Raw genomic sequence first — 18347 nt, 5'->3', positions numbered from 1 at the left:
CCAGGTGAGAGAATTTAAGACTTTGGCTTGGGATAGTCATAACCAAAATGGAAAAGAAAGTGTATTCATTCAGCATTATCAAGACTTACTGTGTGCCAGATGTGTTGCTAGTGCTAAAGATATAAATAAAATGATCCTTGTGTGAAGCTCACTGCCTAGTGTAGTGGAGGAACACTACACTAGTGTAGTGGAAGAGCTTTTTCAGAAATCACAAATTGGAATCTTTTGTTGCTAAGGGCTTATCAGAATATCAGTGAAGGTGAGGTGGACATGTGTGCTTTGAAGAACTTTCTGCAGTGATGGAATTGTTCTGTATCTGATGGCTATTAAGCACTTGAAATATGACTAGTGCAACTGAGAAACTCAAATTTTATTTCATTTTAAACAGATACATGTAGCCAGTGGCTACCATATTGTAGGGGCACTTATCTACTGAATAATGAGATAGGTATATGTAAAAAGCTAATTATAACATAGTGTGATATATGTCTGGTAATAGAGCTGTGTACTGTGGAACACAGGACTCTCTCTCTATCTTATTTTGCTGATGCATGTTATCACTAACATATGACTAGGTATTGAAGAAATAGAATCAGTGGGATTTAGAAATGGACTGATGAATGATGAAGAGGGAGAAGTCAAATATAAAAATTTAACATTTTATTGTCTTGAGAGTATTAGAGGCTCACATGGTGGTGTAGTTGACATAGGAAGTAGAAATAAAAATTGTGTGATTCTTGACCTGTTTTTTGCATTCCAGGTTGCTGTTTGTAATTTGGCTTCCCTGGCCCTGAATATGTATGTCACATCAGAACACACATATGACTTTAAGAAGTTGGCTGAAGTCACTAAAGTCGTTGTCCGAAACTTGAATAAAATTATTGATATAAACTACTATCCTGTACCAGAGGTATGAATATATTTCTCTGCTTATTGGTAATTATTGAAATCCAAATTGAAAGGAATCAATCATGATCTTCAAGTCATTATTTAAATGGTTGTCAGTAAAGTGGTTTGAGAAAAAGAGGTAGTCTGTCTCATTTAGTACAGAATGTTGATTTTCCTGTTCAGTAATATTTTCTCCTTTTCTTTAAAATCTGTTGACACAAAGGCATGCCTATCAAATAAACGTCATCGCCCCATTGGAATTGGGGTACAAGGTCTGGCAGATGCTTTTATCCTGATGAGATACCCTTTTGAGAGTGCAGAAGCCCAATTACTAAATAAGCAGATCTTTGAAACTATTTATTATGGCGCCCTGGAAGCCAGCTGTGACCTTGCCAAGGAGCAGGGCCCATACGAAACCTATGAGGGCTCTCCAGTTAGCAAAGGAGTAAGTATATGGATGAAATTGTTTTTGCCTGTGAGTACCTGTAGTGGGCTGAATGGTGACCCCACAAAAGGATATGTCCACCTCCTAATTCCTGGAACCTGTGAATTTCATTTTATTTGGTTCAAAAAAGGGTTTTTGCAGATGTAATGAAGAACCTTGAGATAAGGAGATTTACCTGGATTATCCAGATGGGCCCTAAATCTAATGACAGTTGTCCTGCAAGAGACACAGAAGGGGAAGCAACATGACTATGGAGGCAGAAATTGGAGTGTTACAACCACAAGCCTTGGAATGCTGATAGCCACTAGAAGTTATAAGAGGCAAGGAACAGAATCTCTTCTAGTGCCTCTGGAGGGAGTGTGGCCCTCCCAACATGTTGATTTTGGGCTTCTGGTCTTCAGAACTATGAGAGAATACATTTTTGTTATTTTAAGTTATCAAGTTTTTAGTAATTTGTTGCACCAGCCATAGGAAACTTCAGTACCTTTGTCCTCTGTAGTAAAAAGGATACTCTGTTTTAATCTCTTATTTAGAACTAGTCATTGCTAAAATAATATAAGAGGGATGCTGCCAGTGTTTATTTTCTGTGGATTAAAACATGCATTCGTTATTTCACAGTTTCCAGACGTCAGGAGTCCAGACTTAGCTTAGCTGGGCCTTCTTTTCTGGGTCTGTGTTCAAGATGTTGGTAAGGGCTGTGGTCTCATCTGAGACACAGAGTTCTCTTCCAAGCTCACCTCGTTGTTGGCAAAATATATTTCAAGGATTCATGGCATCTTGCTTCTTTAAGGCCAGTGGGAGAGACCATCTCTCATTTCAAAAGGGGCATACTCTAGTCTCTTTTTAGTGTTTCGCCTAATAAATCAGGTCCACATAGGATAATCTCCCCGCCACCCCTCCACCACCCCCCCTTTTTTTTTTTTGAGACAGAGTTTCACTTTGTTACCCAGGATGGAGTGCGTGCTGTGATCTCAGATCACTGCAACCTCTGCTTCCCAGGTTGAAGTGATTCTGCTGTCTCAAGTCTCCCGAGTAGCTGCGATTACAGGCGTATGGCACCACGCCTGGCTAATTTTTGTATTTTTAGTAGAGACGGGGTTTTGCCACGTTGGCCAGGCTGGTCTTGAACTCTTGACCTCAAGTGATCTACCTGCCTTGGCCTCCCAGAATGCTGGGATTACAGGTATGAGTCACTGCTCCTGGCATAATCTTCCTTTTATTTAACTCAGAATCAGCTGATTTGCAACCTTAATTACATCTGCAGAAACCTTTCACCTTTGCCATAATCACTGGAGTGACATCCATCCTATTCTCAAGTCATGTCCATACTCAAGTGGAGATTATAAATAGCCTGTGCACCAAGGTGTGGGAATCTGAGGAGCTGTGTTAGAATTCTGCCTTCACTGCCTTTATTATCAGTACTATGATTCTTTTCTATATAAAATGTTAATTTTATTTCTGACATTCCTGCTGGTATTAGAGGAAAATAGGTGTTTTTAGCTAAGTAAACAGATCAAGGGACAGATGAAGGCACTGAAGAAAGACAAGGTTAAAGTAACATTTTTACTGTAAAAAAACAGAATGTATCAGCCACATGCTTTTATGAATTTTAGGGTTTTCTGGTTTGTAGATATGATGTGGGATAATCAGTTTTCTTAGCCTGCTTCTGATCAATATGACTACATGGAATTTTGTACAGGAAAATCTCTGGAGCTTGTATTCCTCATAGAGGTCGATTAGAAGACAGCATTTGTTGGGATGTGGTGACATGGCAGCTAGTCTTTCTTTTTTTCATAGTTTTAACTTGCTGTAGAATAAATTTGAGTTGTGTATTCCTTAGATTCTTCAGTATGATATGTGGAATGTTACTCCTACAGACCTATGGGACTGGAACCTTCTCAAGGAGAACATTGCAAAGTAAGTGAAGAGATGTAAAGTAGCTTTGAAGGCAGAAGGGTTTAGGTTCACCTTCTGGATCTTCAGAAGTTAGATATGTCATTTTAACTTCTTAAACTCATTTATTACAAATGGGGCTAAAATGGCCTATCTCACAAAACTATTTGGGAAAAAACTTTGTAAGATAATCTATATATAGCAACCTGCAAGTTGCTTGGCACAATGAAAGCATTTCAGTACATGGTAGGAATTGCTATTATTAGTTGATCTTATTTTAGGAACTTAACACACCTAGATTAGGTAATTTTCTTTCTCATTAAGGCTTTTTTCCAACTATGCTTTTTTTTTTTTTTTTACATGTTTTTGATTCTTATTTATTTCCCAATTTAGTTACATCGGCCATATAAATGGCTTTTGTTTGAATTGATTGTCATAGGAATAAGGGATTTTGTCATAGGAATAAGGGATTTTGGAAGAGTTTTTGGAGGATAATGTGTTTTAACTATAGGAAAGAAAAATTTTAAAATTGAGTTTTTGTAGACCTTTCAAATTAATAAGCATAATGGATTCGAAAGCAGGCAGAATGTTTTGCAGAGTGAATAACAAAGCAAATTGTTTTTGTTTTCTATCGTGATGACTTTGTCATTTATGGGTTAATGCATATGCAAAGTGATTAATATTTGGAGAATGAGGCAGTAGCTTTAAAATGCTCTTTAAAAAAAATAACTGTTTGCCTTAAAATTGTTAAATTAAAATTGTTTTCCTAGTCAAATAATAAATGTTAGAAAATTTAGGAAAACATAGATTTGGAAAGAGAAAATGAAAATTATACTAATACTGCCTCCCCCAGAAACCCTGTGTGCATCTTATCATCCTTTTGGTTTTCTTCCAAGAGTACACACACACTTCCAAGAGTGTATTTACATGGGAAATTCAACTTTTAAGAAAATGGACCTGTACTATATTTTTTTATATATATATACATATATATTTTTCCCCCCTCAAAATACTATGGCCTAGTTTTTTATATACATGACTTTTTTTTTCTAATTTCAAAATTAGTATATGAACACAAATTTATTATTAATAAAGCTCAAATGCAGAAATAAAATAGAAAGTAAAAGCCCTTCTTCATACTTCTGCCAACCATTTGTCTCAGAAAACAAACCAAAAAAGTAACTTATTCTTTTTCCCAGAGATAAGCCTTGTTAATGGAGTGTATTTTTCTAGATCTTTTTCAGTACATTTGTGGATAGGTACACACACACGGTTTTGTCACATAAATGTGATGAAACTTGTATTCTGGGCTGGGCACCGTGGCTCACATCTGTAATCCCAGCACTTTGAGAGGCTGAGGTGGTCGGATCACTTGAGATCAGAAGTTCAAGACCAGCTTGGGCAACATGGCGAAACTTAGTCTCTACCAAAAATACAAAATTAGCTGGGCATGGTGGCGCGTGCCTGTAATCCCAGCTACTCGGGAGGCTGAGGCATGAGAATCACTTGAACCTAGGAGGTGCAGATTACAGGGAGCCGACATTGTGCACTGTAGTCCAGCCTAGGTGACTGAGACTCTGTCTCAAAAAAAAAGACTTGATGTATTTTGAGACTTGTTATTTAGTGATTTATTTTGGAGCTCTTTCTCTTTTAGTACATGTAGATCTACCTAATGTTTTTAATTATTACAGACAATTCCATAGTTTGAATATATCATATATGTATGATTTTTCACAACAGTTTCCTGTCTGTAGACAGATGGTGTTGCTATTTTACAGATGAGGCAGTAAAGACATGAAGATAGTTGGTGGTTTGCTTGATACCTCACTACAAAGTGACAGAGTAAGGTGGAGAAACACCCCCCAAAAAAAGTAAATGAAAAGATAATAAAAACTAAAAAGTAGAGAACCCAGTTGTATTAGTCAGTTCTCACACTGTTATAAAGAACTGCCTGAGACTGGGTAATTTATAAAGGAAAGAGGTTTAATTGACTCACAGTTCTGCAGGGTTGGGGAGGCCTCAGGAAACTTACAATCATAGCAGAAGGGAAGGCAAACAGGTCCTTCTTTAATATGGCGGCAAGTGAAGTACTGAATAAAGGGAGAAAAGCCCTCTATAAAACCAGATCTTGTGAGAACTCACTATCATGAGAACAGCATGAGGGTAACCTCCTCCGTGATTAAATTACCTCCCACCAGGTCCCTCCCATAACACGTGGGGATTATGGGAACTACAATTCAAGATGAGATTTGGGTGGGGACACAGCCAAACTATATCCAGTTGTACAGACTCCATCAGGATATGAGGCTGTATGCTAAGCATCTTATGAATCCATAGGTATAGAATGTAGGAAATACAGGCTCTTTGTGTTTTAAAAACTTGAGACTAAGAAGACAAGTAGTTAAGGTGTATGGAAAGGTACAAGTCAGAGAAAATGTTTGCAGAGCAGATATTTGTATTTGACATTTGTATTTGTGCCTGCCTGATCAGGAAAGATGTTTTAAAATTGGTATCAGTTAGGCTGAGCTTTGAAGGTGAGCTAGGGGCAGTTGGGAGATTTCTCAGTGTGTCAGATAGTATATTCTCTCTTAAGTACTCTTGGGCATTGATTTGTCAAAAGATGTTAACCTTCTTCCAGGAACTTATAATTGAAGAATATACTTTGAGCATAATTTCTTCCTGTTTACAGGATAATGGAGAATTACGGTGATATTTGTCTGATTCTGACCACTTTCTCATTATTATTTTTCCAGAAGGGGCCTAGCACAGTGATTTTATAGGCACTTAGAAAAGAATGAGGGTTGGATGAGCATACCCTAATACAGGTGGGGAGCGCTTCAACATCACTTTGAATGTTTCCCTAGGCAAGATAGTGTATCAAGTGTTATGATTCCTGAGTGCCACAGTCCAAGTGGCATAAATCATGGCATGATAAGGATTGCCAACAATAAAAATTATACTAATTCAGTTTAGGAGTCAGACATTTAAGAGGAGAGGGAGCTATAATAGCACCCATACTGTGGAATTGCCTGCCTGTAGTAGTTTAATTTGAAAGTCAACATGTGAGTTCAATGCATGTATGATGTTACATTTACATTTACTACATTTATCTATATTTACTACAGTGACTTAAAGTAACTACTTTCCTGGCAGATTGTAGCTTTGGGACTAGTACCTGATAATCTCCTTTTCTGTAGGTATGGTATAAGAAACAGTTTACTTATTGCCCCGATGCCTACAGCTTCCACTGCTCAGATCCTGGGGAATAATGAGTCCATTGAACCTTACACCAGCAACATCTATACTCGCAGAGTCTTGTCAGGAGAATTTCAGGTGAGCAGTTCACAACCAGCCCTACAGGGAGACTTTTTGAAAGCCTGATGTTGGGAGTAAATGCTCACTCGTGTTTAATTTGCCCATTTTCTTAGTTTGGGTGCAAAGCTTTGATAAAGAGAGTCATCTTCATCTCCAATATTATTATTTGTTATTAATATTTCAGCACAATAGGCATTTAATAAATAATCTATTGAAAAAATGAATTACTGAGGGTCAAGTATGAAAGTAAGTTGTTGATAGTAGAGTTAACATAATGTTTAATCATTATGTAATCATAGTGATGTATTGTATAACTTCCCCCAGATGCTTAAGTTAGGATACTCAAAATATGTAAAGAAGTATCATTTAAGGCAGTGGTTTTCAGACTTGGTTACCAATTAGAATTTATGGTGGGTGAGACCAGTGGTTTTGTTTCTTTGTTTTTAAGGTTCCCAGGTAATTCTTATGTGTAGCTAGGGTTTGAGAACCTCAATTTAAAAGACTATTTGTGAATTTCCAGATATCTTGAAATAAAGTTCTGTAAAGTTTGAGAAGGATACGTTTCTAATTTTTTTAACCTAAGTATTTATAGATTTACCCATCTTAGACGCTATTCTTTTCACTTTTGCAAATGCTGTATGTTTCTTTTTTAACTAAAATATTTTTTCGGCTTTATTAAGGTATAATTGACAATAAAAATTGTGTATAAATCCAAGGTATACAGTATAATGATTTGATATGTGTATATATTATATAATGTTACCACACCACAATGTTTTTGTTGTTGTTGATGTTGTTTTTGAGAAAGTGTCTCACTTTGTCACCCAGGCTGGAGTGCAGTGGTGTGATCTTGGCTCACTGCAACCTCTGCCTCCCAGGTTCAAGCAATTCCCATGCCTCAGCCTCCCAAGTAGCTGGGATTACAGGCGTGCTGCGCCACCATGCCTGGCTAATTATATTGTTTCTTGAATAACAGATGTCAAGATCTTAAAGGAATATAGCTTTTGTGTGGTGGCATTGATGTCTCATTTTTATAAAAATAGAATTTACCAAGCAATCTAGCATTAAATAATTCTTAAGTGATTTTAGTTTAAGCTTCAAAGCTGTAGTCTTTTCTAAGCTGTCACTGTTGTTTATTTCTTCATATATTTTCTGCTTTTCCATTCAGATTGTAAATCCTCACTTATTGAAAGATCTTACTGAGCGGGGCCTATGGCATGAAGAGATGAAAAACCAGATTATTGCATGCAATGGCTCTATTCAGGTATAGAATGAAAATGAAATGTGCTCTGCAGGGGCTGAGTTGGACATTGTGGTACCTCCTCACTCATGCCAGACAATGGAGAAAATAACTTCATTGTGTTCATCTAGGCTTTGCTTATGTAGCTGTGTTCACCTCTTCATTGTTGTGCTAGGATTGTACACATCTTTACATAGCCCTTACCATCTTGTTTTTATGCAATAATATAAAATAGTAGTACTCAATTTTTCTGCATCTTAGAATCAATTGGGGAACTTTTAAAATTCTGAAGCTTAGGTTGCATTCTTTACCAATTAAATGTTTAGGAGCAGGAGCCAGACATCAATTTTTTTTTTTTTTTTTGAGACAAAGTCTCTGTTGCCCAGGCTGGAGTGCACTGGTGGGATCATGGCTCACTACAACCTCTGCTTCCTGGGTTCAAACGATTCTCCTGCCTTAGCCTCCCAAGTAGCTGGGATTACAGGTGCCTGCCACCATGCCCGGCTGATTTTTATATTTTTAGTAGAGACGGGGTTTCACCATGTTGGCCAGGCTCCTGACCTCAGGTGATCCGCCTGCCTTGGCCTCCCAGAGTGCTAGGATTACATGCATGAGCCACCGTGCCTGGTCTCAGACATTAATACTTTTTAAAGATTCTTTTGGTGATTCCAAAGTACATCAAAATTTGGGGGATCATCGATAGACTGAAATTAAGAGAGTCAAGCTTACTTAAAAATCATGGTTGAGGACTGATAGTCCAAAAGACAGAGTCACAAATAGTGTAAATATTTGCAACTAAGAGTCAAGAGGCATTTATTTGCAGATAGAGGTGTCTGGCTAAATGTTGGTCTGCTTAGCAACACAGATGATGAGTCCTATAACAGTTCCATATTTGATGACAGAAATTAGCATTAGCTAGTCTGTGTGTTTTAATGAAAGTTAACCGTAGACCTAAGAAAACCTGATTTATTTGGATTCCAAAGGGAGTTTGGAATCCTAGCTTATTTAAAGGGTTTTATCTCATTGCTTACCTTGATCCCTGTGAATTACAGCCCTTGGTTTTTGTGTTTTCTGCAAAACTCAAGGGTCATTTATTACTGCTTAGCTCTGACTTTTCCTTTCTTTAAGTGCCTCTAGAAGAATGAATGTTTGGGTCATAAACCAATTTTTAATTCTCAAAAACAGATATATTGGAAATCAAAAGCCAACAAAAAAGGGATGCTGAAATTACTGTCACCAGATTGATATTTGGTTGGTTAGATGGGGTTTTGTTCAACTTCCTAAATAGTCTTGGTAAACTTGATAAGGATCATATCATATGATACTGAATAGTAAGGTCAGATCTGGAAGGAAGTAAAACCAGGGTCAAACCTTGTGTCACTATTAATTACACACTGCTTTCTTTAACTGGAGTAAAGTAAACATTTGGTTTTCCTTCTTTAGAGCATACCAGAAATTCCTGATGACCTGAAGCAACTTTATAAAACTGTGTGGGAAATCTCTCAGAAAACCGTTCTCAAGATGGCAGCTGAGAGAGGTGCTTTCATTGATCAAAGCCAATCTTTGAATATCCACATTGCTGAGCCTAACTATGGCAAACTCACTAGTATGCACTTCTACGGCTGGAAGCAGGTTGGTAGAGAATCTCAAGGAGGACTTAATTGCCAGCTTGAGATATTTTGGCATTGGAATGATTTTATGTTCTAGCCACCCATTAAATATTATCACCTAGAAGTTCTTTAAGTTCAAATCCAGAATATTAAAACCAGCCGATGGTTTTTGTACCAGATCAAGGTCTTGCCTTGGATTTTCTTGTTTCTGTTAGGTTTATTTCCTTCTTAGGTTTGAAAACTTGGAGTTACCTGTGATCCTTTCCTTCCTTTACTCTCTGTATAATTACCAAGTTATGTTGACTGTTCCTTTGTATTATTTCTTAAATATCTTCCTTCCTTTTCTGCTGCTGTTATTCTAAACTGACCTTATTCCTTCTAATATCTCTGCTCCCAGCCATTTTGTGTGCATTACCACCATTCCTCAAATAAAACTTTGCACACCTCAACCCACTATTCGAAAACATCCATTGTTTTCTCACTTTATAAAGTGAAAGCCAGATTACTTAGCCTAGTCATTGCCAGCTGTAAAGTCGGTAATTTTAGATTATGTTCTTATTCCCTGATAATGTATTGGATATTTAAGTAGAATTATAAATTTGTTTTTTAATTTAACATTTATTGAACATCCAGTAGGTGCCAGCACTGAGGATACTGAATAGAAGATGATGATCTTTATCTTTGAAGTCTTTTAGTCTGTTGTTACACAGAGACACAGTCTAGCTCTCTAAATAGTTATAACCTAAGGCAGACATGTTGTCTTGGGCAAACTTGGAAGTCATATACATAAAAACAAAGACAAAAGAATAAAAATGTTTGACCTTTCCAAAGAGATAAGCCTGTTTTAGGGGTGAAAAGAACAGGGTATTTCTATCTGACTCGCAAAGCATTTTTGAGAGTACTCCTAGAGGAGATAGAATTCCAAGTTTAAAAAAGGTTTGATCTGGTTCATGGGAATGTGTTTTATTTTATGTCTGTCTGTCTGTAAGTATGTATGTATGTATGTATGTATTTTGAGACAGAGACTCACTCTGTTGCCCAGGCTGGCGTACAGTGGCGAGATCTCGGCTCACTGCAACCTCTGTCCTGGGTTCAAGCGATTCTCATGTCTTAGCCTCCTGAGTAGCTGGGATCACAGGCGTGTGCTACCACGCCCAGCTAATTTTTGTATTTTTAATAGAGATGGGGTTTTGCCATATTGGCCAGGCTGGTCTCAAGCAATTCACCTGCCTCGGCCTCCCAAAGTGCTAGGATTACAGGTGTTAGTCACTGCGCCTGGCCAGGAATGCATTTTATTTTATTTTATTTTAATATTATTATTTTATTTTATTTTATATTTTTTTAGACAGAGTCTTGCTCTGTTACCCAGGCTGGAGTACAGTGGTACAATCTTGGCTCACTGCAACCTCAGCCTCCTAAGTAGCTGAAATTTACAGGCATGCAATACCCCTCTTGGGTAATTTTTTATTTTTAGTAGAGACGGGGTTTCACCATATTGGCCAGGCTGGTCTCAAACTCCTGACCTCAAGTGATCCACCCACATTGGCCTCCCAAAGTGCTGGGATTACAGGTGTGAGCCACAGCGCCCAGCCAGGAATGTCTAGTATTCTCACAGAGTTTCTCCTAATCATTGTCTTTACTTTCCTTATAGGGTTTGAAGACTGGGATGTATTATTTAAGGACAAGACCAGCGGCTAATCCAATCCAGTTCACTCTAAATAAGGAGAAGCTAAAAGATAAGGAAAAGATATCAAAGGAGGAAGAAGAGAAGGAGAGGAACACAGCAGCCATGGTGTGCTCTTTGGAGAATAGAGATGAATGTCTGATGTGTGGATCCTGAGGAAAGGCTTGGAAGAGACCAGCAAGTCTTCAGTAGCCAAACTACTTCTTGAGCATAGATAGGTGTAGTGGATTTTGCTTGAGGTGGTAAGGCTTTGCTGGACCCTGTTGCAGGCAAAAGGAATAATTGATTTAAAGTACTGTTACGATGATAATGATTTTTTTTTTTAAACTCATATATTGGAATTTTCACCAAAATGATGCTTTTGAAAAAAAGAAAAAAAAAAAACAGATATATTGGGAATCAAAGTAGAAGTTTTAGGAATGCAATAAGTCTTCTTGCATACAGGGAGTGATTAAGTAAAGTTTCATCACCCCTTTAGCACTGATTTTCTGATGACTTCAGTTTTGTTAAGGAGATTTAGTTTTACTGCTTTGACTGGTGGGTCTCTAGAAGCAAAACTGAGTGATAACTCTTGAGAAGTACTGATAGGACCTTTATTTGGATATGGTCCTATAGGTTATTCTGAAATAAAGCTAAACATTTCTAAGTGATTGTATGAGATTAATTTTGTCGTTTACTTTCATAAAAAAGTCAAATTTGAAAAAAAGTTTTCTGTTCTTTGAGAATTCGGGGAGGAAATTATGCCTTTTTCTTTTTCTTTTTCTTGTAGTGAAATATACATAACATACAATTTACCATTTTACCTATGTTTAAACATACAATTCAGTGACTTAAGCACATTCACAGTGTTATACTACCATCACCACTATTTGTTTCCCGAACTTCATCATCCCAAACAGAAACTCTGTATCAATAAGAACCTTAACTCCTCATTTCCCTGCCCCTAAGTCCCTGGTGACTTCTATTCTACTTTCTGTCTCTATGAATATGCCTATTCTAGGTACCTCGTATAAATGGAATACATGTCTGGCTTATTTCATTTAGCATAATGTTTTCACAGTTTATAGCATGTATCCAAATTTCATTCTTTATGTATGCCACACTTTTTTTTTTTTTTTTTTTGAGACAGTCTTGCTCTCTCATCCAGGCTGTACGATCTTGGCTTGGCTCACTACAGCGTCTACATCCTGGGTTCAAGTGATAAGTGATTCTTGTGTCTCAGCTTCCCAAGTAGCTGGGACTATAGGTGCATGCCACCATGCCAGGATAATTTTTGTATTTTTGGTAGAGACAGGGTTTCACCATGTTGGCCAGGCTGGTCTCAGAGGATCTACTTGACTCAGCCTCCCAAAGTGCTGGAATTACATGTATGAGTCTCCACACCTAGGCTACCACACTTTGTTAATCCACTTATCTTTTGATGGACATTTGGGTTCTTTCCTCCTTTTAAGGAATTTTGACTAATGCTGTTGTGAACACTGGCTTAAAAGTATCTATTGAGTTCCTGCTTTCAATTCGTTTGGGTATGTATACAGGGGTATACGTGGGTATGTGTGGGTATGTATACAGTTGCTGGAAATTATGGTAATTCTATCTTTAACTTTTTGAGGAACTACCAAACTTTTCCATAGCAGCTACATTATTTTACATTTCCACCAGCAATACAATAGGGTACCATTTTCTCCACATCTTCACCAACACTTATTTTTTATATTTTTGTTTTTGTTTTGTTTCGTTTTTTGAGACAAGGTCTTGCTCTGTTGCCCAGGCTGGAGTGCAGTGGTACCATCATAGCTCACTGCAGCCTCAATCTCCTGGGTGCAAACAATCCTCCCATCTCAGCCTCTCAAAGTCTTGGGGTTACAGGTGTGAGTCACCACACCCAGCTCATATTTTTTATAATAGCCATCTTAGTGACTTGACAATTTCATTATAATGTGTCTTGGTGTGGGTCTCTGAGTTTATCTTTATCCTACTTGGGACTTACTGGGCTTACTGGATTTGTAGATTCACGTCTTTTGTTAAATTTGGGTTGTTTTTGGCCATTATTTAGATAATTTTTCTTCCCCTTTCTCTCTCCTTATAGGGACTTCCATAGTGCATCTATTGGTCAACTTCATGGTCTTCCATAGGTCTGTTAGGCGTTATTTACTTTTCTTTATTTTTTCTTTCTATTCCCAGACTTGATAATTTCAGTGTCCTATCTTCCAGTTTTCTGATTCTCTCTTCTTCCTGCTCAAATCTATTGTGCTCCTCTAGTGAATTTTTCATTTCAGTTATTCTTTCAACTCCAGAATTTTTATTCTTCTTTGTAATTTTTGTCTCTGTTGATATTCTGATTTTGTTAATAATTGTTTTTCTGATTTCCTTTATTTGTTCATCTTTTCCTTTAGCTCTTTGAGTATATTTAATACAGTTGTTTTAATGTCTTTGTTGAGTAAATCCAATGTCTTGGCTTTCTCAGGGATGGTGTCTGTCATTTTTTCTTGTTACTTTGAATGGGCCATGTTTCTTTCTTTTATTTTGTATGCCTTGTGATTTTTGTTGTTGAAATTGACTATTATAATGAGGTAACTCCAGTAATCAGATTCTTCTACTCCAGAGCTTACTGTTTTTTGTTTCATTGCTATGTTGAAGATTGTAGTATTCCATTTGAGACATTTCCAAACTTTTTTTTTAAGACAGTGTCTCGCTGTGTCACCCAGGCCAGAATGCAGTGGTGTGATCTCGGCTAACCGCATCCTCTGCCTCTGGATTCAGGCAATTCTTATGCCTTAGTCCCCAGAGTAGCTGAGATTACAGGTGTGCACCACCATGTCTGGCTATTTGTTGTGTTTTTAGTAGAAATGGGGTTTCACTATGTTGGCCAGGCTGGTGTCGAACTCCTGGCCTCAACTGATCCACCCACCTCAGCCCCCTAAAGAGCTGGCATTACAAGTGTGAGCCACAGTGCCCAGCCCAAACTAATTTTGCAGAGACTATTCTTTATCACGTATGATCGCCAAAGTCTTTGTTCCTTTAGTGCATGTTCAGTTAATGTTTTGACAGAGATATATGTATACCTTCAAACCTTTTGGTCAAACTAATAAGATTGGCCGCTTGCTCTTAATTGCACTGGATAAATTGGAGAAAGAAAAGGATGACTTCAGGGATTTGAATTCTCAACTTAAGTACTAGACCTGAACATTTGTCTGTCTGATTTGAAAGAAACTTTACCTTCTGTAGCTGCAGAGTTGAGATTTCTGAAACCAAACCCAGAATCTCATTTTGCAAGTGCCTGAGTTACAATGCAAATTGAATTCCCAGCCTTGCAGGGTACCTTTGCTACTAAAGTGAGGATATTGACTGGGAATGAATGGGATCATGAAAATTGGAATGATGACTCATGGGAAGATCCTGATGAAGCTGGTAATATTGAATCTCTAAATTCTGATGAGTCTTCATTGCCAGTAGAAGCAGAGATAACTGATTTACCCAATCGGATTATATCTAATTGACATTAACTGCTTTCCCTGAGGAAACTAATGTCTTCCTCTGAGATAATTGCCTTACAGGACTCTGCTGATTGTCCTCAGGACCCACCCTGACCACCCCTCTTTCCTTCTAAACCTGTAACTAGATCCAAGTCCCAGCAGGCCCCAAAGGTGAGGTACTAAGTGAGATATAGGAGGTGTGCTACACTCAAAAAGAACTACATGACTCTTCCCATTTGAGAATATGTGTGGAAATGGATATTAGGGTACGTAATAATGGTGGAAGGAACATAAAGTTGGATCAGGCAGTGTTTATTGATAGGGGCCCACAAAGCAGAGATTTTGGATTTAATATTGCAGCATGGGGGATCAAAAAGATCCTGCTCTAGCTGGTTGGTTGCTTGGTTGAAACATGAACCAAAATTTGCCCTAAATGAAGTTGAAATGCCAGTCCTGCCTTGGTATACTATAGAGGAAGTAGTTCAAATGGTTACTGTAATGGACAGCAGAGTTAAAGCAGCAATCAGAATTGTTTGACTAGGCCAGACGCAGTGGCTCACACCTGTAATCCCAGCACTTTGGGAAGCCGAGGTGGGCAGATCACTTGAGGCCAAGAGTTTGAAATCAGCCTGGCTAACATGGTGAAAGCCTGTCTCTACCAAAAATACAAAAATTAACCTGGTGTGGTGGTGCGCATCTGTAGTCCCAGCTACCTGGGAGGCTGAGGCAGGAGAATTGCTTGAACCCAGGAGGCAGAGGCTTCAGTGAGCTGAGATGGTGCCACTGCACTCCAGCCTAGGTGACAGAGCAAGACTCTGTCTCCAAAAACAAACAAACAAACAAAACACAAAAAAACAAGTCTGACTCACAGAGAGATGGTTTGGCTAGGTGATCATGGAATTCCTCGAGGTGAAATACGTGGGGAATCTATTAAATTCTAACTTGATCTATATAAGCAGAAGAGTTTTAGGTTAAGTGAACAAATCTAATTTGAATAATAAAACCAGAATTATGGCCCCTCTATCAATTCCCAGATTTGAACTGGTTTACAGACCCAGAACCCCTCAAATGAAAGGGAGACCAAGTCCCCTTGAGGAAGGATCCCACTGCACTGTCAAAGATATATACTGTTAAATCTTTCTCCCAGCCTTTCCCAGAAAGATCTATGGCCTTTTACTAGTAACTACATTGGGAAAAAGATAATCAAACCTTTTGAAGATTACTGGACACAGACTCTAAGCTGACACTAGTTCCAGGTAACTAAAATGTCACTGTGGTCTTCCAATTGGAGTAGGAGCTTATGGAGATCAGGTGATCAATGGAGTTTTAGCTCCAGTCTGTCTCACAGTGGCTCCAGGGATCCCTGAAACCATCCTGTGGTTATTTCACTATGCAGTTTGGGAATGCATAATTGGAATAGATACACTCAGCAACGGACACAGAGAACCAACCATATTGGTTCTCTGACTTGAGTGAGGGCTATAATAGTGGGAAAGTTCAAGTGGAAGCCACTAGAACTGCCTCTACCTAGGAAAATGATAAACCAAAATCAATATTGCATTCCTGGAAGGATGCCAGAAATTAGTGCCACCATCAAGGTCTTAAAGTATGCAGAAATAATTTCCACTCCATCCCCATTCAACTCACCTGTCTGGCCTTTGCAGAAGATATGGATTTTGGAGAAAGAATAGATTATCATAAGCTTAACTGGGTGATGACTCCAACCAGAGGCAGTTCTATTGCTTGAGCAAATTAACACATATCCTCGTACCTGGTATGCAGCTATTGATCTGGCAAATGCTTTTTTCTTCATACCCCTTAGTAAAGACTACCTGAAACAAGTTTGTTTTCAGCCAGCAAGACCAGCAATACACCTTCACTGTCCTGCCTCATGGGTATATAAACTCTCCAAACCTACATCATAGTTTAGTTTACAGGATTTTGATCAGCTTTCTGTTCCACAAGAGATCACTCTGGTCCAATACATTGGTGACATTTTATCAATTGGACCTGTGAGCAAGAAGTAGTGACTACTCTAGACTCATTGGTAGAATACTTGCATGTCAGAAGGTGGGAAATCTCACTAAAATTCAGGACCACCTTCTACATAGGACAATTTCTAGGCATCTAGTGTGAGGCATTTCGAGATACCCTTTCTAAGGTGAAGGATAAGTTGTTGCATCTGACCCTCCTACAAGCAAGAAAGAGGCATGATACTTAGTGTACCTCTTTGAGTCTTGGAGGTAAAAAATGGTAACCATTTCAAGCTTGGTTATGGCAATCGAGTGCCTCCATATGCCACTCTGAAATCTAATTACTCCCATTGAATTTAGGTTTCATTTGGAGCAGCACACTGGGGCATGCTACTCCATCCTGTTTACCAAAAGCTGCTAGTTCTGGGGCCCAGAACAAGAGATAGCACTGCCACAGGTCCAGGCTGCCAGGGAAGTTTCTCTGCTACTTGGGCCATCTGATCCCTCAGATCCAGTGGTGCTTGAAGTGGCCATGGCAGATAGAGATGCTTATTGGAGCCTTTGGCAGACCCCTGTAAGTGAATCACAGGACAGGTGCTTAGGATTTTGGATCAAAGCCCTGCCATCATCCCCTGTGCATAACTACTCTCCTTTTGAGAAACAGCTTTTGGTTTGCCTTAGTAGAGACTGAACACTTAACCATGCGCCACAACATTACCATGTGACTTGAGCTGGCTGTTGTCTGATTCAACTTGCCATAAAGCTGAGCATGCACAGCAGCAGTCCATCATCAAATGGAAGTGATATATACAAAATCAGTATCAAGCAAACCCTGAAGGCACAAGTGACCATGAAGAAGTGACCCAAAAGCCTGAGGTCTCCAATTCTGCTACACTGCCTTTTCTTCCTCAGCCTACACCTATGGCCTCATGGGGAGTTCCGTATGATCAACTGACAGAGGAAGAGAAAACTCAGGCTTGTTTAGTAGATGATTCTGTGCAGTGTGCAGGCACCACAGCCCTTTTCTGGAACATTCCCTGAACACTCTTCCCTTCCGTAAATGATAAGGAGCTGTGGGAGTTGTTTTTTGTTATTGTTGTTTTTTAATTTTGAGACAGAGTCTCGCTCTTTTGCCCAGGCTGGAGTGCAGTGGCTCGATCTTGGCTCACTGCAGCCTCTGCCTCCTGGGTTCAAGTGATTCTCCTGCCTCAGCCTTCCAAGTAGCCAGGACTACAGGCACACGCTACCACACCGGGTTAATTTTTGTATTTTTGGTAGAGACGGGCTTTCGCCATGTTGGCCAGGCTGATCTCAAACTCCTGGCCTCAAGTGATCTGCCTGCCTTGGCCTCCCAAAGTGCTGGGATTACAGGTGTGAGCCACTGTGTCCAGCCAGAGCTGTAGAAGTCTTTTAAGCAGGAGTTAGCTTTTAGGTAGATCACATTGGCTGTCAAGGGAAGAATGGCCTAACTATAGCTTTGGTTCCAACTTGGATCTGGATCCCAGATCAGGGCTTAGTCTGGTCTTTGGGTCAGACTTGGGCTCCAGTGCAGGACCCTATCTGTGTGCCTGAGGTCAGCATGGAGGCCTCAAAATCTGATCTGTGTGTTTGGTTGAGTTTGGATTCCCCAGGGTAGAGTCTACTCTGGTCTTTGGGTCGGACTGGGACCCTGAAGAAGGTGGTCTGGGTGTATAACAGACTGGGGACCCTTGGGCAGGACCTGACCTATTTGTGTCGGTTAGACTGGACATCACAGGGTAAACCTGACCTGTGTGCCTGTACAGCTGTGGGATCTCAGGAAACCTGTGTTTGGGACTGACTGGACT

General features: G+C 39.2%; 1 protein-coding gene across 4 annotated transcripts in view; it reads left to right on the top strand.

Annotated features, from left to right (window-relative positions):
• The window catches only part of LOC105468675 (ribonucleotide reductase catalytic subunit M1), a 46583-nt gene extending 34862 nt beyond the window's left edge, over positions 1 to 11721 (top strand). For all 4 annotated transcript variants that reach the window (XM_011718870.2, XM_011718866.2, XM_011718868.3 and 1 more), the window contains 7 exons: positions 761 to 910; positions 1112 to 1333; positions 3174 to 3250; positions 6424 to 6559; positions 7710 to 7805; positions 9225 to 9413; positions 11043 to 11721. In XM_011718870.2, the coding sequence (XP_011717172.1) occupies positions 761 to 910; positions 1112 to 1333; positions 3174 to 3250; positions 6424 to 6559; positions 7710 to 7805; positions 9225 to 9413; positions 11043 to 11231 (1059 nt within the window). In that variant the 3' untranslated portion in view covers positions 11232 to 11721. The remainder of the gene's footprint in view (positions 1 to 760; positions 911 to 1111; positions 1334 to 3173; positions 3251 to 6423; positions 6560 to 7709; positions 7806 to 9224; positions 9414 to 11042) is intronic.
• The last annotated feature ends 6626 nt before the right edge of the window (positions 11722 to 18347 follow it).

This window comes from Macaca nemestrina, chromosome 12 (assembly GCF_043159975.1).
Source record: "Macaca nemestrina isolate mMacNem1 chromosome 12, mMacNem.hap1, whole genome shotgun sequence".
In the NCBI taxonomy this organism is placed as follows: Eukaryota; Metazoa; Chordata; class Mammalia; order Primates; family Cercopithecidae; genus Macaca; species Macaca nemestrina.
Note: the sequence above shows the minus strand (reverse complement) of the source record. Positions and strands in the feature narration are given on the sequence as shown.